At 35.6% G+C, this 21,500-nt stretch overlaps 2 protein-coding genes across 2 annotated transcripts; one reads left to right on the forward strand and one right to left on the reverse strand.

Moving 5' to 3' along the window:
* Nucleotides 1–622: 622 nt before the first annotated feature.
* On the reverse strand, nucleotides 623–10,629 carry hadhb (hydroxyacyl-CoA dehydrogenase trifunctional multienzyme complex subunit beta). Its single transcript, XM_077220658.1, has 16 exons — nucleotides 10,308–10,629; nucleotides 9,289–9,371; nucleotides 9,143–9,184; nucleotides 8,908–8,998; nucleotides 7,444–7,488; nucleotides 7,242–7,341; nucleotides 6,572–6,659; nucleotides 6,216–6,403; nucleotides 5,408–5,588; nucleotides 5,067–5,188; nucleotides 4,880–4,959; nucleotides 4,348–4,395; nucleotides 3,194–3,281; nucleotides 2,994–3,068; nucleotides 1,372–1,536; nucleotides 623–1,280 (listed from the first exon to the last, which is right to left on the reverse strand). The coding sequence occupies exons 2-16, from the start codon at nucleotides 9,353–9,355 to the stop codon at nucleotides 1,245–1,247; spliced, it is 1,416 nt and encodes a 471-aa protein (XP_077076773.1). The 5' UTR covers nucleotides 9,356–9,371; nucleotides 10,308–10,629; the 3' UTR covers nucleotides 623–1,244.
* hadhaa (hydroxyacyl-CoA dehydrogenase trifunctional multienzyme complex subunit alpha a) lies at nucleotides 10,623–21,473 on the forward strand. The gene is made up of 20 exons (XM_077220650.1): nucleotides 10,623–10,735; nucleotides 12,330–12,371; nucleotides 12,456–12,526; nucleotides 13,136–13,269; nucleotides 13,354–13,492; nucleotides 15,196–15,315; nucleotides 15,386–15,488; nucleotides 16,172–16,294; nucleotides 16,393–16,511; nucleotides 16,584–16,640; nucleotides 17,023–17,132; nucleotides 17,219–17,353; nucleotides 18,126–18,297; nucleotides 18,394–18,480; nucleotides 18,575–18,715; nucleotides 18,788–18,856; nucleotides 19,298–19,493; nucleotides 20,303–20,417; nucleotides 20,516–20,661; nucleotides 20,813–21,473. The coding sequence occupies exons 1-20, from the start codon at nucleotides 10,675–10,677 to the stop codon at nucleotides 20,956–20,958; spliced, it is 2,286 nt and encodes a 761-aa protein (XP_077076765.1). The 5' UTR covers nucleotides 10,623–10,674; the 3' UTR covers nucleotides 20,959–21,473.
* Nucleotides 21,474–21,500: the final 27 nt, after the last annotated feature.

The raw sequence follows: 21,500 nt of genomic DNA on the forward strand, positions 1-21,500 counted from the left end.
GTAGCAATTCAGTCCAACGGCTATATTTGTAGTTCATCTTCTGAGGAGTTGCAACGCTCGTATTTACACACCAAGGGATTCACGGCGCAGTAGGATGATCCTCTGGGTGCATATGATACAATTACACACTCAGTAAACAGAGCTTCGCTTATGAATGTGCGCAAAAACTTGCGCTGCACGTGACGTAACGCTGCGTCAACATCAGGCAATCCGTCTTTAGAGCGCTTTTATTCTTCTTCATGTGACCGAGGGCTATATTATTAAGTTTCATTACAATAATATCACCAAATATATTTTATATATGCTAATTGTTTGTTATATTTATAAAAAAAAATCCAAAACGCTACAAAAGTAGAACTAGAACATGAGCTTTTTAAGGTGTTTCAACCCATCATACATAACCATTACCGGTATCAAAATGTGCAATTTATTTTATGTTTAATGAATTGTACATATATATATATATATATTCAAAGATCAGAATGCATTAATGCTTAAAACATTTAAATAAATTGACATGAAAAATCCCTTGTTATGTGGAATGACCCATAAAGTGTTACCAAGCAACTAACAGGTTATAGAACACACTTATAGAATGTAACATGAAAAACATGAACGTAACTGGCGATTTCAAATTATGTTTATTTGTACAAACTGTTAGAAAAGGTTTAGAGGTTCACCTGCTTGAATCTGAGGCACACGTGTGTTTAATTACGTAACCTTTGTCTTTATGGCTGATCTAGAATCAGTCCTTCTTACAATCCATTTCTTAAGAGCTAAACGCCACAAACTGACAATGGATATGCTAATATTGTCGTATGAAACAATATCAGATCCGGTTATATAAACAGCAATAAGAGATCCAGCTGCTAAATTGATATATAAAATGATCTTTATCTGGAGATTACAATGCTTAGAATTAGAACAAAAACAAAAAAAATCTAGATTCCATATCACCTCTTTCAAAATTAAATGTGAATTGTAGCCTTCTTATGTAACGTCCAAATCTAACTGGCCTTGTTTTATGCGCTATATTTAGCATGCAAAACATTATCCTCAACAAGTTTTTCAAATAAGGCTACCGTACATAAACATTGACATCCGTGTCACAAGCATCATTTCAAATGAAGAACCTCCAGATAACTTTCAGGAACATTTCCTTTCAAGGCATTACGGCACGTTAGTATTTACAGAAACTATTCGTGTGCATGTACAGAGCATTGCGTTGCGTGGAAGTACGCAGATTACTGAGGATAAGCTTCAATCACCATAGCATGACCCTGCAACACACAAACAAGAGGATGTTATGAGGATATTTCCACACGTGTGAGAATCTGTACAGTACGTTGTAGAAGTGATCGTGTCACACACCTGTCCTCCAGCGGCACACGCTGCCACCAGACCATACTGACCGCCCTCTTTCTGCAGTCGGTGAGCTACGGTTGTCACCAGTCTACAGCCGGTGGCCCCAAATGGATGCCCAAGAGACAGAGAACCTCCCCATGTGTTAAACTTCTCCATTGGAGGAACACCGACCTGAGAAAACAGAGAAACAATGATCATGAGTTTTCATCAATATCATCAACATTACTATTGCTCATCAACAGAAGGTTTTCCAACTAATTTCGAGTCAACTAGTGAAACATCTTGAGCAACCATAAATCAATGCATAAGAAATAGTGAGTTTTGCATGGTAAACGCAACTCACTTTTTCTTTAGAAAGTAAAAAAACCTGGATCCTCATTTATAAAACGCAACATATGATCGGATTTGATCCTAAAAATGGAGCCCTATGATTTCTGCGATGAGGAAAACGCGGAAAGAATTGGGGAATGCAGTCATAAAAACGGAACACTGTACAACGTCAAATTTTTCATTTCCATTAAAATGGAATCCAGAAAACTTAAAACAGAAAACACTGAATTTGGTAAAAAATAAAATTTAATTTGAGAAAAAAACATGGGATTTTGGTTAAACTATTAATAAATTGTAGCCAAATTGTGTATGTTTTATGATTTCAATTAATTAGACATGCTTTTTATTTATAAAAATTTAATTTAACCATTAAAATGGAGTAAAAAAATATGTAAATGAAAAAAAAAAAAAAAAATCCAGAAAAAGTAATTTGGGAAAAACAGAATTTGGAAAAAAATAAAACGGATTTCGTAGGGCCCTATAAATACCATGGATTTTATACATCAAAAGTGAGGAACAAATCAGGATTTATAAAGGCAGAAACGGACATGAAAATGTTCTTATATGTACGTCAACTGAAGACCATGCCTACAAACATTTTGGCATAAAAGTAACACAATTATTTCAACAATGAACTGTTTAGGAAAATTTAATATAAAAAGATAATCACATTATGCATTTATATAATTATGTGCACAAATAAGCATAATATTAACTGTTTTTTAATAATTACATCACTGAAATGACTTCTATTTTATATTTATAAATTATTTAGATTTACAATATTTCTATTATCTTTCCTGAAAATATACCGCACACAGGTTTAGCGTGCTTGGGTTTCTTTGCCCATTGATGATGAGTGCCATACTTCCTCTGAACCATTAGGAGATTTACATGGCAATTTTTGTGGAGCTGATGCACTTTAAACTTAAAATGAACTACTACAATGCATAAAGAGTGATGCATTTAGGCAGATATTCATATGTACATTTTATAAATCATTTATAGTTTCTGAACATATACATTCACATTTAAGATCATTATACGCATGTCTTTATAAATGAGGGCCCCTGGTTTCTATAATTATTCTTCATTCATCTGATGCTTTTTAAGCAATGTGACATTTATTACCACTTGATTCCCCCTGGAGTATCCTGAGGTTTAGTGTCTTGTTCAAGGGCACGACGGTGATAGTTCATGAATCAAACCCTCTTGGGCTTTGAATGCACAACCTATGGGAAAATCTTTAAGCACTTTTTCACACCACATAGTCCTAGTGTGAGCACACACACACCTACCTTAGATTTTCTGCCCATATATGTCTGAGCGAACCAGTCAGAGTCCATCGCCTTCAGGTTTGCCATGATCTGACCCTGTAAAAAAACAGAATAAAACTGAACATTAACACCATTCACTAACTACAAACTGTTAAGTAAGTTTCTGTAGAACACAGGATATTTAAAGCAGTATCAATGGAAAACTTGAAGGTGATGCTTACAGCAAAAGCTTCATGAAACTCAAACACATCAATGTCGTTCAATGTCAGTCCGCTCCTCTCCAGGACTTTTGGTGTGCTGTAGGTCGGCCTGAGAAAGAAAAACAACCCAGACATGAGTGTGTGTGACATGAGAGTAAACAGAGAATAAAAAATAAAAAAACACCAAACACACACACTGGAAAAAAACAGCACATTTACATACTGTATTTAAACCTCACTTAATAGAGTTGACACAGATTACTACTACTTTTCATAATCAATGTGCAGAACCGAATTAAATTAGTTTTATTTCTGCTTTTTGACACTATAATGATCAATAATCAATATAATATATATTTTAGACTACAGCAGTAAAAATATGTCCTTCAACAACAATAATAAATACAAAATAATTATTTGTAATATTAGTTATGCAAATTTGTTTTGTGATCTAACTAGCACTTGAGTTACAAAACAGTCTGACAAAACTTTTTTTTTAATGAAATTAATAGTTTTATACAGCAAGGATGCATTTAATTGATCAAAAGTGAGATTAAGATATTAAGCAAAGCAATGTTTTAAACATTATGATTTCTGAAGGATCATGTGACACTGAAGACTAAAGTAATGATAATGAAAATTCAGCTTTGATTACAGGAATAAATTACATTTTAACATATATTCCAATAGAAAACAGTTGTTTAAAATTGTAATAATATAACTGTTTTTACTGTATTTTTGGTCAAATAAATGCAGCCTTGATGAGCACAAACTTCTTTAAAAAAACATGTAAAATGCTAAATAATTTATGCAAGCAATAAATTACTTAAGCTTTGTGCGGGAACCAAAGTAGAATTGAAAGTCAAAGTGTCAATATTGGTCAAATATACTTGCTTAGCTGGTTATAAGCCTGTATTTATTAAGAATGACTACGAGTGAATATAGATAGAATATGAAGAAAATGAACCTTTTGAACAAAAAATGCTAAATGCATAACTGTAAACCTACACAAAACCTTTCAAATAAGAATCTATACCAGAGAGTCTCATTTTTCTGCAGACTGAATGAATGCCAGTCAGAAATTCACACGCCACAACACACCTTAACCACAACAATAACAAAACCTTACAGGCCTGAAAGAGAAAGAGGAAAGAAGAAAAGAAGCAGGAACTCACCCGAGAAGCAGTTGGTCTTTTGGGTCTTGAGACACGTACACAAAATCTCTGAAGGTAAAAACACACAGACATACAGAAATATCAACATCAGCACCACGAGTCGCTGTAGAGATGAGCACATGACGTCAGTCTGCTGTAATGGGACACTATAAACACTGATCACTCCACGATATCAACAGCTTCAGGAAAACATCAGATTTCCCTAAAGATAAAATTAATCTTTTTCCAACATTAAAATACACCTATACCAATTTAATGTGCATCAACAGTTTTATGGTTTATTTCCCCTAAAAGAATAAACACTGATGTTAGTGAGAAATTAACATCTCACTATGGCTTGAGGGCGAGTAAATTATGGGATAATTTTTAACCTTTAAATTCTATAAATGCATTTCAATAAATACCCATGATTTATGGGTAAATTTGCACAAATCAGCTAAATTGTTTAGGAAAATATACAGATGATGTCAGTGAGATGCTGCTGATGATAGTTTTTAAATGCAAGGCATTATTTTTGTTTTTGCTTTTGTACCTGAGATATGCTTTAGGCTTGTAACCCATAGCAAGAGCTTTCTCCTCTGACATGATCAAAACTGCAGACGCGCCGTCAGTCTGAGTGAAAACAAACACACAGCGAGAGTTCATCTTTGAGTGACATATCTGACAGATGTTCCTTAAATTAAAGGGTTAAAAACCCGAATTATCTCATATGAACTGACCAGGAAAGAGGAGTTTGCAGCCGTCACGGTGCCGTGAGGCTTGATGAAGGCGGGTTTCAGTTTGGCCAACTGCTCCATTGTGGAAGGACGGATCCCGTTATCTTTGGACACAATATCCTTCCCTGTGACAAACACATCATCACAACATTTTGAGCAACAATCTGAACTGTTTAAATCAAACTTATGTAACAGACAAGAAATAACAAGAAAAAATCTTGTTATTTCGGTTCAAATAATTTGCGTATTGCACTTTCATAAATTGCCTGCAAGCTGAATTAATGTTTTTGGTCAAAAACTGAAATGAATTGGCCAGTGCTGTTGTAATTGTGTTAATTGTTCACCTGGCACTTTGAAGTTGATGACATCACTGAGCAGCCCGCTGTCTTGAGCTTTCTTTGCGAGCATGTGAGACCGCAACGCAAACTCATCCTGCTCTAAACGCGTCACACCAAATGCAGCCGCCAGACGGTCCGCGGAGTGACCCATTGTCTCGGCTGTGGAGAACTCGGCCACTGCCGGCAGCTAAACACATTCAGAGACACACATTTAAGAGGGCACTCAACAATACCACATGAACTGTATTTAAAGCTGACTAAAAAACTGAAATATAGATGTCCTAGATTACATTTTATAATACAGATAGTTCTATTAGGCTTGTGATAGTCTGTGTAGAATCAGTAAGAATGGGTTGAGAATTACAAAAATCAGTAATGTTGTGCCATAATTTTCAAGCAAAAGTGTTTTAGATGTCTTTATAGTTGTTTAGAATTTATAGCCTTTACCTGCAAAATTACTTGCTAATTATCTCTGTAAATAATAATATGATATATAATGTAAAATAAATATTGAAAAACTATACATGTCATTTTTTGGAAATGGAAATTTAAACCTTAGGTTAATTAGAACATCTAAAGTTATTTATTTCCATGTCTATTTTTTTTGCCTTGATTTGCTGTTGCATATCTGAGCAGTTACTACTCTATGATATTCTGGTTCCTAGATATGAAACGGGTCCCTTCGCCCTTCGCTCAGGTGAGAAATGCACTACGGGTAAATTGTTTTCTGTGATGTGAGCAGAGTACCTTAATGATAATCAAATTTAGGTGCACTGGGGGTAAAATGTGAGGTGTATTATGGGTAACGTAGTACCTCAGGTGCGAGGTGAGCGAGGCGGATGGAGCCCAGCAGAGAGAGTCGAGCCCCGAGGGTCTTTGCTTTGTTGAGTGACAGCATTGTCTTCCGCATCCTCCGGCTGTGGCGAATCGGAACGTCAGACATAAACTCGACCCCACCGGCGACCACAGTATCACACTGACCGGCAGCGATTAAACCGACAGCTAGAAAACAAATTAACAGTCAACCGTTAAGTTGCCTCTGCTGTAGAATGTTAAAGTTTAATGCAATTTCAATCTAACCGATCATGGTTGTTTAGAGTGATGTGTTTGTATAAATGAGTTACATGCATTCAATAACCGCTATTGTCACAAAATGTGTGTGTTCAGTACCTGTGGTCATTGCTTGGTTGGAGGAAATACACGCCATCGTCACCGTGTGAGCAGGAGTCTTATCTGAGAATCCAGCACCAAGTGCCGCCTACAAGAAAACAAATCAAAATGTAATTTCAAATTAACATCGTTCCTAAATAATTTTATACTCAGAAACCAAGCAGTAAAAGTAATGTTTCTAAGAAAGGGTCTTTCATTTATGATGGGACACAGAGAGCTGCCTGCACTGTTTGCCACAAAAGAAATTCAACTTAAAATGTCAAAGGAAAAATAATATATAACATTCACAGGAGCAGTAAAGTCACTTTTTTACTATTTACATATTTAAATATATGTTGTGAATGTGTTCGCTTTATGTTTGAATGCATAGTACGTGCTGACCACGTCCACACATGAAGTTTCTAATGGAAAGATAAAGCTCTTGCATTGAATTAAACTGATAAACAGTAATGTGGCAAAAGGTTAATTCAGTACCCAATATACAAACAAACACTGCAGTAATGCTTTGTAATAAGATGAAATCTCTGTACAGATGCCCAAACTCTCATTGGTCAGTCTGATAGCATGTTTCTCAACACCCAATCAATAAACACAGACCTGACAAACCAAAAATAGCTTCAACATCCAAATTCTATTTTAGAAATCAGCACAGACTAGAGGACAGACTGACCTCTCTGGCCACATTACTGGTCTTCACTTCCTGAATAACTTCTCCATAGACAATATAATCGACAGCTTCTTTAGGGATACCGGTTCTGTTTAGCAGACCCCTAAAGAAAAACACAGACAGACAGTTAGTCCTGAACATTAGAGTGATGAGTGAATCTTTATACTGTATATGTATGTGTTTGGCATTCAATGTGGAGACGCACTGTAATGCTGCTCTGGCCAGATCGTGAGGCATCAGATCAGCGTACCTAATAACAAAGACAGAGACACGCAAAGAATGATTTCAGGTTTTTTTGCAAGGCATATGCATTTTGGTCGATCGGATCACAAGTGGACGACACTAAATACAGCTGTAAACAGGGTCTAAAAGGTTTTGAGCTCGTCCACTTTCGACCACTTCCGGAGGTATTTGAAAATGCATTCGACCGGATTGCTTTTGTAGTGCAAACTCTCATGTGGTCGAATGTGTTCAAACAGTCACAAAAGACCGTCTACTCTCCGTATACTAACCTAATGTGTAACACAAGTGAACTAGCCAGACCGGATTTAAACTTTGTCTACTGAAGACCCAAGTTTGGTTTGAAGATGAAAAACGTACCAAGCTCAATGTTCTCTCACCATTCCTGATGTCTAACACACACTCACAGCGTTCGGCTGGTTTTTGAGCTGTCTGAGCACAAAATAAAGCTGATGCTCAGAAACTGATGCTCTCCATGTATTTTTCCGTCATCTCCTTTCTCGTTCATATGTAAATTGTGCATGCTTATTTAGTCCAGTAGATCGAAAGATCTGGAAAAGCCCATACATTTACCTGCCCATAGACCCTCCCCTCGAAGAAATGCAGACAGAAGTGTTTGAAAGTGGAAATTAAAACATCTTGTGATCCGATTGACCAAAACGCATCTAAATACTAGGGCCTAAAACATTCTGGTTAGAGTTTATCCTAAACTTGCGATTAATTCAGCCTGAAACATTGATTTGTAGTTTGTAGTTAAATTGAGTGTCATATAGTTTTGGGTTTTATAACCTGTTACCTTAAATGTTTGCTCAAAAAATATACCTTAAATGCTATACAAGTCACTTTGCATAAAAGTGCCTGCCAAATGCATGAATGCAAATGTTATTTTCTGCCAAATGCATGAATTAGTCCTTTTTTCTCTCTCCATAAAACAGCATTTGATGCAGGTTAGGGAAATCCAATGTCCAAATATATCCAAAGATCAGATGTATCCAATTATCTATTATCAATTTACCTTTATATATTAGGGACCTTCCTACACTCAGTCAGTTTAAAATCCATCTGAAAACATATTTTTTTATGATAGCGTTCGATTAAGATAAGTGTGAAGGGTGCTAGTGTCATTTTTTTTATAAATATATGTTGTTGAATGTTTTTATTAAGTTTATACTACCTATTTAGATATATGGATATATATATATCTTTTATTTGTCTTTTCTCTGCTCACTGTTTTACTGCTTGTACAGCACTATGGTCAACTGTGTTGTTTTATTCAGTGCTTTATAAATAAATTTGAAATTTTGAAATCAATAAAAATCAATAAAAATGCTGCTTTAATCTCTCCTTTCTCCTCTGTACAAATGATTGTGTGATTTATATTTTTAATTTCAGTTTGAATTGCACTTAAACAATGTGTGCCACATCTTACGTGGTGCCAGACAGCAGAAACGGGGTTCGGACGCCATCCACCAGAACGATGTTCTTCATTCCTGGTTTGGCCAGCGTCTTCTTGCTCTTTGCTATTTGGTTATAAAAGACAAAAAAAGAAAAAGAAAAATATTTAAAAGAAATGTGCATTTTTCTAATGTAATATTGAAAGTATTTATTTTATTTAGTTTTATGAGGACCTTATAGAATACAGCAAAGCAGATTGCTATAGATACCTTGAGCTTGCAGATGGACAGATGTGCTGAGAGAACGAGCAGCTGAAGAGAAACAGTTCTAATGAGTGATAATGACAAGTTAAATGTCCAGTAATCTGCATAATGTGAAGTGTTCATTAGTTTTGTGGTGACCTAGGACGTCTTACCGAACTGGGCACTCTGCACACATGTCAGTGGACTGCTCCTCAGTGAAGTCAACAACATAGATGCCATCTTTGATTATCTAAGGCTTGAGCCAAAAGTATAAATGATTATTCAACGACTATTATTTCAAAGAAAGTGCATGCATAATCTAACAGAATAAATCAGAATCTGTTTATAGGCAAGTATGCAAGATGAATATGAACTGAAATATATATATATATATATATATATATATATATATATATATATATATATATATATATATATATGTGTCTCAATGTCTTTGAATCAGCTGTTGTGTTGGTGATTTTTAGTGGCTGTATGGATGTTTGCTAGCAGAGGAACCACAGGTGTAGACCATCAGATTAACTATCAAAATGCTCGACTAACCACAAATAAACTGAATACTGACTGTCTTCATGTTCAAAATGACATTTTATTGTATTATTTAAAACTATTTTCTTGAGAATCCTCTGCTTGTGCTAACTTTCATTTAAATAAATGGTACTTGCTTTGACATTTTTCATCAATTCAATGACTTTGTGTTGCTAAAGTGTCGAGCTGCTATTCATACTTTAACCTGTTAAGTATGTGATAGTATTGATAATAATACAGTGATATATATATATATATATATATATATATATATGTCTGACACTGATCTGGTGTGTGTGTGTGTGTGTGTGTGTGTGTGTGTGTGTGTGTGTGTGTGTGTGTGTGTGTGTGTGTGTGTGACCCTTCACCTACTTCTGTCAGTAGACTGGACAAGGACAAACGCATTAAACACTTAAACAGCTACTTAAGATCTTGGCATCATTATAAAACAACACCGATCATGATATAACCACACATGACAGTAAAGCAACAGTAATGAGACATTAAAAAAACACTTTAACACACATAAACAAGTACACGGATTCATTCTTCCGTATGCCTAATAACACCGTTAAAGACATTCATCAAGATTTATCATATACACACAATTAATCGTGTAATATAAGTACATAAATTATATTTGTACCTGCTACTGTTGTAAATGTGGAGAGAATGCGATGTTAGACGTCTCGCGTCTATCTAGTGACTACAGCAGTGCACGAGCCGCAGGACCCCGCGTCAACCTGGCAACCCGAATCACTGCCTGAACAGGGAAAAATCCCGCGGATACTTACTTTACATACAAATGTCATATATTTAAAAAATGGCATTTTATTGATATCAATGTACACCAAGGAATACATATAAAATGTTATTATATGCACTAAATAGGAGTGATATGGTTTTATTTAAAGGCGCTAAGCTGGCAGCCTAAATGGCGGCTGCAGGGGCTCGCGCTGCTCGCACTTGTCAGTGCGTACACGCGCGCTGACGGTGACGTCGTTTTGAGCAGGATGGCGAGCGCGAGACTACTGTTGTCGCGGAGCTGCTGTTCAGCCGCGAAAACTGTCACAGGTGACAAACTTATATTCATAAACGTATTATTGAACATATAAATTATATTGTTTTATATTGTACTTGTATATTCGTTATTAGCGCTTTTAAGTGTGTCCTAACCACACTTTAAAAGCGCTAATAAGGAGAGAGAATGAGGTGACCTGCATGATTGAACTTTCACCTAGTTTTGACAGTACCGGTCAGTGGGTCACAGTTGAGCAAATATAATTAAAGTAATAATGGTGTAATGTGTATAACATTTTAAATTATAATTATATACACGATTAATAATATAAAAAGAGTTGTACAGTTGTATGACAGGCTCCCATCCAACTGTGTTTAACGTTTTTGTGACTGAAATCATAAAAAAATTAATACAAAGGCTCCTTTAAACAATTTAAGAGACGTTGTGTTATTTGCATTATTATTTATATATACATACATTTTGGAAACATTACTATTTTTATTGTTTTTGAAGGATGTCTCTTATGCTCATCAAGGTTGCATTTATTTGATGAAAAAACAGTAATATTGTGAAATATTACTACATTTTAAAATAATGGTTTTCTATTTTAAATAATACTTTAAAATACAATTTATTTCTGTGATGCAAAGCTGAATTTTCAGCATGATTTCTAAAGGATCATGTGACACTTAAAGACCGGAGTAATTATGCTGATGAAAATTCAGCTTGGCATCACAGAAATAAATTCTATTTTAAAGTATATTCAAATAGAAAATCATTATTTTAGATTGTAATAATATTTCACAATATTACTGTACAATATTTTCTGTATTTTTGATCAAATAAATGCAGCCTTGATGAGTATAAGAGACTTCTTTTAAAACCATTAAAAATAGTCATTATATATGTGATTATGTTATACATGTAGCATCAATTGTCAATAATCAGTTTAATAAAAGCCTTTAAAACCTGTGTAATCAACAGCTATATTACAATTATAATATGTATATTGGTGTGAATTTGTTCAATGTTTGTTGTAAGTTTATGATTTCTTTAGTATTATTTTAGCTAATACAAACTTTCTATGACCTGCTGACCTCTGATTGGACACACACAGACACGTGTACGGTGTGTGTTTGGTCATGTGATTGTGACAGGTGGGGTTGTATGGGGGAACTGGGGCAAAGTTCAATGACAATTGGATTCTAGGCCAAAGATGTTGCGTTTCAACAGAGACCCCATATTTAATTAAATTAATATAATCTTTAAGACTGCTGTGTGGTGTACAACATATTGATCTTACAGTTTATACTGTAATATAATCAATAAAATATTGATTATAATCTGTTTGGGCCAAAAAACTTTAAGCAGAGCTTATTCAGAGGTATTAACATAACACAGTTTATGTTTCTTATTAACATGGAATATTTTTTTTTAATTTACAGCTGCATTTTATAAGATACAGAATAAGAGTTAATACATCACTTGTTCAATCATAAACACAAACAATACAATATTCATAAATATTACTTTGTTATAAGGAAATTACCTCTATGTGGTTTGAAGGACTATGTGACTTTCTCATGGAAGTTTCATGTGGAACTTTAGACTTGTGTGATCATGTTTATTTATGTTTTTGGGTCATAGGTCATGGACAGAGAAGTCTATCGGTATCATCAGCTGTGCTGGGTAACTGTTAAAAGCAGAATTGATCAATAGAAATATGTTTTATGATTTCTTTTTAATCACTCATTTGTCTCTGTCTGTCTGCAGCTCGCACTCATGTCAGTTATGAAGTCAAAGATAATGTTGCTGTGGTACGAATCAATGATCCAAACTCAAAGGTGTGTTCTGTTCTCCCATGATTCCTCTGATGATTATTTATTAAAAGTTTTATAAAAGTGTTTATTGTTCAAAAGTTTGGTGCAAGTACACTTTTTTTTAAAAGAAATTAATAATTTTATTCAGCAAGGATGCATTAAATTGACCAAAAGTGACCGTAAAGAAATGTATAATCTTACAAAAGATTTCTATTTCAAATAAATGCTGTTCTTTTGAACTTTCTATTATTTAAAGAAAATTATCACGGTTTCTACAAAAATATGAAGCAGCAAAACTGTTTTCAACATTGATAATAATCATAAATGTTTCTTGAGCAGCAACTCATCATATTAGAAAGATTTCTGAAGGATCATGTGACACTGAAGACTGGAGTAATAATGCTGAAAATTCAGCTTTGCCATTTCAGGAATAAATTACATTTTCAATATATTCCAATAGAAAACAGTTGTTTTAAATTGTAGTAATCATTCAAAATGTTACTGTTTTACTGTATTTCCATCAAACAAATGCAGCCTAGGTCAGCAGAAGGGACTTCTTTCAGAAATATTTAAAATCTTAACACTCCAAACTTTTGAACTGAGATTGTTTATCATTTTTGTGTGTTTTTGTAGGTGAATACTCTGTCCAAGCAGATGCAGGCAGAGATGACGGAGGTGATGAATGAGATTTGGGGGAATTCAGCAGTGAAGAGCGCCGTCCTCATATCCAGAAAACCAGGATGCTTCATCGCAGGAGCTGACATCAAGTACCACAAACACTCTCACACTTAGACCTTAAGTGCTTAGACCTTTTATAGAGACTCATATTCATCATTATCTTCATCTTTCAGTATGATTCAGGCCTGCAACACAGCGGAGGAAGTGACATCACTGTCACAGGAAGGACAGAAGATGTTTGACCAGATTGAGAAATCCCCCATCCCTATTGTGGCTGCTATTAACGGCTCCTGTCTGGGCGGCGGATTGGAGGTCAGCACATGATCATGTGTTCATTTATTCACTCGTATTATTTCACTCTTATTTGTTTTTAACAAATCATTAAATCATTGTTTGAGATGCCTTTAACTGTGTAAACAGCAGTGATGTTATTGTTAACTAAAAACGAATAACATTTGTACGTAATTAGAATAAAGCATAAATAAAATGTAAATTTTCATGGAAAACTTTTGAAAATTAGAAGGAACCGTTGCCCTAACTATCTGAAATAAATACGTTTAAGTTGAGAAACTAAAATTTCTAAAACTGAAATTAATAATTAAAGCTATGTAGAAAAAAAGAAAAACTTTTTTACTTTTTTTACAGAACTACTATAAATCAAACTGAACATTTAAAAATAAGAGCCACAGGTAAAAAGTGTATAAATGGTTAACGATACAATAAAAAACCCGATAAAAGGGTATTATAATTCAGCATTATTTATAAGTCAGATGTTTCTTTTATTTGTATACTGAATAAAGGTTCGTTCACGCCAAGAACGATAACTATAACGATAAAGATCTAGTTCTAAAATCGTTCAAAATATAAGAGACTCCGCACCACATCTATAACGATAACAGGACAGAGAAACGATATAGTTGGAATCAATTTTACCAGCCAATTAACGATTAAAAACATTGACAGCCAATCAGACTCTATTCTGCTCGAGCATTTAAAGCGACAGATGACAAAACTACATCTTACACTTGTAATAAACAGAGGGCTATATCGTCCGGTGGTGTGGACGCTAATATACTTATCGTTATAGATATATTTATATATTTACCGTTCTTGGTGTGAACATGCTTAATCAGTCCCCCCAGAAAAACGCGATTATGCGATCGCATAATTCAATGCATAATCAGCCAAAGACCGCATATTTATGCGGGGGCCTCATTTCTTTCAAATACGCCGCACTTTCGCCGCATAAATTGCGGATTCCTGCACAAAATATGCGGGCTTGCATGATTTCATAATCCCTGCATTTTCGTTGCAAATAAGTCCCATATATCTTAGCAGAAAGTTGAATAATTTTGCATTTAATTCACACAAGAGCAGCCATTTCCCCCTGTTGCAATGGGAATGTTATGAAGTGACGTAATTACGCGACGTGAACATCATCGAAAAGCTGTAAAACAGGAAGTACACATTATATTTTTTTATATTTCATTTATTCATTTTTATAGAAGTTGTAACATATTCCTTTTGTAAAGCTACAGAATTGGTTTGACTCATCAATGTTTTATAAGTTTGAGCCATGTGTTTATTAAGGTCTGAAATAAAACAAGATGAGAACTTAAATATTCCCAGCACTTTCTGTGATGTAGTACGCTTGCTTATCATAAGAAGTAATAAGAAATGACTCTTTACATTTGTGATTAGTGAGAACAGGGTGTTGGGGGAATCACTTTTTTTTCTCTTTTTCATCAAACCGCAGTTTTTGCAAGTTCCCGAAATTTCATCGCATAAAATTGCTTAAATATCCCGCGTATTCCATCGCATTTTTTAAGAAAACGTGCCACATAATCAAGGATTTTTGCCGCAACAATCACAAAAAAACTCCGCATTTTTTTGGAAGGACTGAACTTAATACAGAACAGTGTCATTTGATAACATCCCGACTTTAATAATATTATAGGAGACAATAAACCCTCCTTTAAATTCACCCATGGTTCTCATTTCTCTTGTTCTTTCAGTTTGCCATTGCATGTCAGTACCGTCTGGCCACTAAGAGTAAGAAGACGATCCTGGGCACCCCAGAGGTGATGCTGGGACTTCTGCCCGGGGCTGGAGGGACTCAGAGGCTGCCCAAAATGGTGAGGAGTTTTCTAACGCTCCCTAACTTTGAAGGGTTGTATGTTTAATAATGATGTTTGTGTGTCTTAGGTCGGCCTTCCCACTGCGTTTGATATGATGCTGACCGGCAGGAACATAAGGGCAGATAAAGCCAAAAAAATGGGGCTCGTACATCAGCTGGTGGATCCTCTGGGTGATTTAATCAATTATGATATTAAATAAATAAACAGATGAATCATGTAAATATATTCAAGGAGGTGTTATCATGGAAAAAAAGGATTTTTCCATGCTTTGTTTTTAAATGATAATAAAGTTCAAAATAGTATTTATAGGCATAACTTCCTTTCCAGAACAGTGTTGTTATTGTTAGCTTAGACCAAAACTATTAAAAATTGTTTTGTTACTTGAAGCTGAAATAAAAGAAAATATAAATATAAGATGAAAAATTTAAACTTATGAAATGAAATTGAGAAATGTTGCCATCGCGACTAAATGAAATAAGTTTAAGTTTCATTTAAGTTTCAAGTTTAAGTTTCAGTTTTAGGTCACCTTAAAAGTGTTTTAGTTCAACTTTTACTTTAAAGTGACATTCAAACTATTTTAAGACATGAAGAAATTTTTTTCACTGGGAAAAAAAGGTTTAAATGTCATTTTGATTATCAAAGATGAGTTGTAAGGGATAAAATTATTGACTGCAGGGGGACTTGAAAGGGTTAGAAGCAACAACAGTCTGGGTAATTAAAAAGGGAAAATTGTCTTGAAAAAACTGATGCAAGAAACCTTGACTAGCTTTTAAAGTGGACTTCAGAGTGCAGATTAAAAGCTGCACAGGTGCAGAATTGGACCCCTATAACGTGTTTGTGTTTTATATGGCAGGTCCAGGACTGAAGAGTCCAGAAGAGAGGACCATCGAGTATCTGGAGGAAGTGGCTGTTGATTTTGCTAAAGGTCTCGCTGGTAAAAAAGTCACCATGGAAAAGAAGCAAGGACTCATGCAAAGTAAGACAAACACATCAGTGTTGAGATGAGATAAGACTGACTCTTGACTTGTCTCTTTATTAAAGGCCTTTTTATTGTTTTATAATCTGTTTTTCCAGAGGTGCAGGATTTTATAATGGGTCTGCCGCCGGTTAGGAAACAGATCTACAAAACTGTCCACAGTAAAGTCATGAAACAGAGTAAAGGGCTTTATCCTGCACCACTGAAGATCATAGAGGTAAACGCACACGTGCACAGGCACACATACGCTCAGGCGCTCATGAACTCACAAGATTTTTTGTGTTTTTAGTGTGTTCAGACGGGCATTGAAAAAGGAAACGCTGCTGGATATCAGACTGAATCTCAGGTCAGTTTCATCTCCTCCTGAACACGGCACATCCAATCAGATTTCAGGGTTTGACTCATTTAATATCCAAAGGCCTCTAAATTTTCTGTTGCACACAATCTACTGCATGCCTTCTGTCATTTGATTTGATAGCTTATTCTTTTTTAGTTAAGCATAAGTTTGGATTGTATTTTATGTTGTGACTTTGATTATTAATTGTATATGCAAACTCTGCTGCCTATCTTAGCCTGGTAAAAGAGATTTTAATCTCAGTGAGTCTTTTCTCCTGGTTAAATAAAGGTAATAATAGTAATAATATTATTTCATGTGTTAGGCTTTACATGTTTACTTAAAATAACTTCGGCAAAATTAATCCATGCATTTTGTCTTGTCTGTTTTCTAGAACTTTGGCAAGCTGGCGATGACATCAGAGTCCAGAGCCCTGATTGGCCTGTATCATGGTCAGGTGGCCTGCAAAAAGAACCACTTTGGGCACCCGGAGAGAGATGTGAAGTACGTCTGATGGGAGGGGCTTAGTGATATGATGTCATCAGGACAGGGGTGTAATAACTGATTGTGCTTTTGACTTTTTTTTTTAGAAAGCTGGCTGTCCTGGGGGCGGGGCTTATGGGAGCAGGTGTTGCCCAGGTAACGGTAGACAAGGGTGTGTCCACCATCTTAAAAGACACGACACAGGAAGGACTTGCCAGAGGTCAACAACAGGTGTACAAGGGGTTGGTGTAGCACACAGAGATATTATCATGATAGATATAATATACAAGTACACAGCAGTTTGTTTTTCAAACCCACTTGACTTGGAGACATCAGCTGCAGGTTATAGTGTGAGGCAACAGAGGGCGCTGCACTCCATGACATTAGAAAGAAACTATTAGAGCTGAGAGCCACCAGATGTCAGTGCTCAGATCTTTCTGTTCAGAGATGACCATGAAATTAGACTGTTATTCTATTAAAATTTAAGCACAAAAATAAATACAAATATGAAAATATCAAACTATTGAAGGTATCCCCTTAAGATAAGTGATGGCAATCCTGGAAATGTCAGAGTTTTTTAATTTTTTTATTGCGATTTCCAAGCCTAGAAAAAATCATGAATTTTTCTATTGTGAATAAATTTTTTTGTAGATATTTTGGCTAGAAAGGTCCCTTTTAAGTGCATTCTCTATACATTTATTTGTGGGGGGGAAAATTACTGAATATTTTTTAGAATTGATAAAATACTAAATACTATATATATGTTTTTTATAAAATACTTTCATTCATTTATATATATATATATATATATATATATATATTGTACATTTTAAAAGCTATAAAAATAATACAAAATAAATAAATGTTTTCCATGTTGAACTAAGATGAAATAACGGGTTTAGAAATGTTTAATATTCACCATATACAAATATATAAATATATGTTTACATTTAAATGTATATATGTATAACTTGTATTAAACATAATAAATACATTTCATTGTTTCTTTCTCAGACTTAATGACAAAACAAAAAAGAAGAGTCTGACGACGTTTGAGAGAGATGGGATATTGTCCTTGCTGTCGGGACAGCTGGACTACCGTGGTTTTGAGAATGTGGATATGGTCATTGAAGCCGTGTTTGAAGACCTGTCAATCAAACATAAAGTGGTGAAAGAGGTTGAGGCTGTAAGTTCAGCTTTGTGTTTGTTGAGTGTGATTATACAGGCGTGCTGGTACGTTTCTAGTCGTGTACACTACTGACCATACCTGTCCTGTGTGCAGGTGATTCCTCCTCACTGTATCTTTGCCACCAACACATCTGCTCTGCCCATCAAAGACATCGCAGCAGCCAGCAGGAGACCTGAAAAGGTGTGCATGTGTGTGTTATAATTGTCATTAATCAATTCTGAAGGAGTAATTTATTGCAAAAGTCTTAATTCTGAACTACTTGTGTGTTATGTAGGTGATCGGGATGCATTATTTTTCTCCGGTGGATAAAATGCAACTGCTGGAAATCATCACCACGGATAAAACCTCCAAAGACACAACAGCATCTGCCGTGGCCGTGGGACTTAAACAGGGGAAGGTCATCATAGTGGTGGGGGTAAGAACACGTTCTGTTACATGTTTTCAGGGTTCATCAGGCATCAGTGAGTGACTCTGTATATTTTAACAGGACGGACCTGGGTTTTACACCACTCGTTGTCTGGCGCCCATGTTAGCCGAGGCCGTTCGTGCGTTGCAGGTAAATTCCTAGATGTTTGAATAGCTAATGCAAAAAATGATCTTTATTTGTTCCAGGACTACATTTTTTTTTTTTTTTTTTTTTGTCCGGACCAAGCGAACCGAACTACAAGTGTGAACACACCCTAAATTATATATTTAACGTATCACTTGAATGTATTTTAGAATTTTCTTGTATAATAATCCTAAATGTTTTGTATAGCTTTTTGATAACTGTGTGACTTAAACACTTTGTTCTCGCCATGAAGATAGCATTGATGTTGACATGGTGTTTAAAATTAAAATAATAAATTGCTTGTTTGTGGTTAAAATGTCTCTTTGTGAAGCACCAGACAATTTAATTAAACTTTTTAATTCAATAATTTAATTTGACTGTTTGTTCAAAACTGTTTTTATTCTATGAGCCAACTCTAATCTTCCTGTGTCATCACTTTGACTGCAGGAAGGAGTTGGGCCCAAGAAACTGGATTCCTTGACAACAGGATTCGGGTTTCCTGTCGGTGCGGCGACACTTGCTGACGAGGTCGGTATTGACGTGGCGGCTCATGTTGCAGAGGATCTTGGCAAGGCTTTTGGAACACGATTTGGAGGAGGAAATGTTGAGGTCTTGAAGATGATGGTCCAAAAGGGGTTCAAAGGTACATCTGTTAAACTAAATACAGCTTTATCTTCATGAATGGTCAGAATTGTTGGTCTTACAGAACCATGATAGCAAGTTAAAGGGATAGTTCACCCCAAAATGAACATGCATCTGACTAATGACTTAAAGCCTTTTTTCACCCTGTGGTGAAAATATTTAATGTTTTAACGTTGTTTATTTGTCCATATGGTGTTTTTAATGTGCTTTAAGACAAACCATGTCCAAGTTCATAAGTCAACACCATTGCTGAGTATCTCTTTAAAACTGCGGTGAATCGCTGGTGTTTCTGACGCCACAAACTACCTTGTAACCAATCACGTTAACGTGCCGGCATGCTTTAGCATATCATTAATAGAGAACTAGCTGGGAAGTCTCCAGAGATGCTAGCTTATCCTGTTATATTTTTCTGTTGATATGAAAAATCGGTTGGATTTAGCAATAGCGTGTGTATGATATAAATTACGATGTTATGCCTTTCTCCCCTGACGTTTTGAGTTGTTCAAAGCGTTTCTGATGATTGTTTTGAAGGCAGTTGCCAGACTCTGAGATGCGAACTGGAACATGGTTTGTGTAACAGTAGCAACACATTATTAGCTGTTTGATAACATAGTCAAGCAAAAGGCTAATCATTAATTACCGGTATGTGTCCGACGTTGTAAAAAGCGATACCACTGTGCAGCGTTTACTACAGTAAGTTGGCCGAGTGAATCTCTGAGCTGGATAACTATAGCTTAATAGCTTAACTATTCTTGTCATATTCCAATTCAGCTTTCAGATTGTCATTGCATGTATATCTGTGTACTTCAGGGCGCAAGTCTGGAAAGGGTTGTTATGTGTATGGAGCCAAGTCGAAAGAAAAGACAGTGAATTCAGGAGCCGAAGAGATTCTTAAGAGCTTCAAGCTAACAGCGCCCCCTACTGTGTAAGTTGGTTTACATGATTAACGCCACAGATTGTAGCATCCTAAACCTTGATTTGCCTCGGAAAAATCCCTTCATATTTCTCTCTGTCCCTCTTTAGCTCCACCGATGAGGATATTCAGTACAGACTTATGTCTCGTTTTGTGAACGAGGCCGTACTGTGTCTACAGGAAGGCATTCTGCCCGACCCTGTGCAGGGAGACATCGGAGCTGTGTTTGGGCTTGGCTTTCCTCCTTGCTTGGGAGGTAACAGACATTACACACCTTGAAATTAAAATGATTTATCGTAAATGATGCGGGCCCAGCACTTAACCCTGTGGCATACCGCATTGTGCCTGGGGATAATTGAGGATTTGCTAACTAAACTTTTGCAACCCATTTTTTCCCCACATTTCAGGCCCGTTCTGTTTTGTTGATTCATACGGAGCAGACAAACTTGTCCAGAAAATGAAGCGCTTTGAAGAGGTTTATGGTAACCAGTTCACCCCCTGCCAGTTGCTCATCGACCATGCAAAGAACTCCAGCAAGAGATTTCACAAGTGAAAATTCACCGCCATTATAACTTTCTAATCTCAGCTTTTGGTATCTTATCAAAAAAAAGAAAACTAACTTACAGTAGTGCATCATTTACAAATCCTTTAATTTTGTTTTATCATTTGTAGGTTAAAAAGCAGCACTTTTTCTAACTTGGCCAATATATAATTTGTCAGTTTGTTTAAGTGATCAAAGAAACGTTAACATGTAAAATCTAAAATTGAGATTTGGTGTCAACCATGGTGTCAACACCAAGATAAACTTTTTCCTTTTTTTTTTACCGTTAAAGAATTTCACGGTAGAATATTCTTTCAGGTACACATACAATCACCGCAAAGCACTGTAAAAAACATTTTGAATGTTGCAGCTACATTTTTTTATTATTTTTTTAACCAAGGTGCCTCAGATTATCTCCAAGTTGAGCTGGAGAGGGAGTTTTGCACAGTTATTATTTGTTGTATTTTTGTAGAGCATAGTAGTTTGTATGTTTCTGCTACAATAAACTTGAATTTTGACGCGAAGCATCTACTTCTCACACCCGACCTATATTT

The sequence above is a fragment of the Siphateles boraxobius genome, unplaced genomic scaffold (genome assembly GCF_051911475.1).
Source record: "Siphateles boraxobius isolate OS27281-9 unplaced genomic scaffold, OSU_SipBor_1 8, whole genome shotgun sequence".
Taxonomy (NCBI): Eukaryota; Metazoa; Chordata; class Actinopteri; order Cypriniformes; family Leuciscidae; genus Siphateles; species Siphateles boraxobius.

Coding starts and splice junctions, on each gene's coding strand:
- hadhaa (XM_077220650.1), top strand. CDS start 10,675: ATGGCGAGCGCGAGACTACTGTTGTCGCGGAGCTGCTGTTCAGCCGCG. Junction 16,295..16,392: donor GAAGCAAGGACTCATGCAAA/GTAAGACAAACA, acceptor CTGTTTTTCCAG/AGGTGCAGGATTTTATAATG. Junction 20,662..20,812: donor CTTTCCTCCTTGCTTGGGAG/GTAACAGACATT, acceptor CCCACATTTCAG/GCCCGTTCTGTTTTGTTGAT.
- hadhb (XM_077220658.1), bottom strand. CDS start 9,355: ATGGCATCTATGTTGTTGACTTCACTGAGGAGCAGTCCACTGACATGT. Junction 4,960..5,066: donor CTGCAAACTCCTCTTTCCTG/GTCAGTTCATAT, acceptor GTTTTCACTCAG/ACTGACGGCGCGTCTGCAGT. Junction 1,281..1,371: donor CGTGTGCCGCTGGAGGACAG/GTGTGTGACACG, acceptor TGTGTGTTGCAG/GGTCATGCTATGGTGATTGA.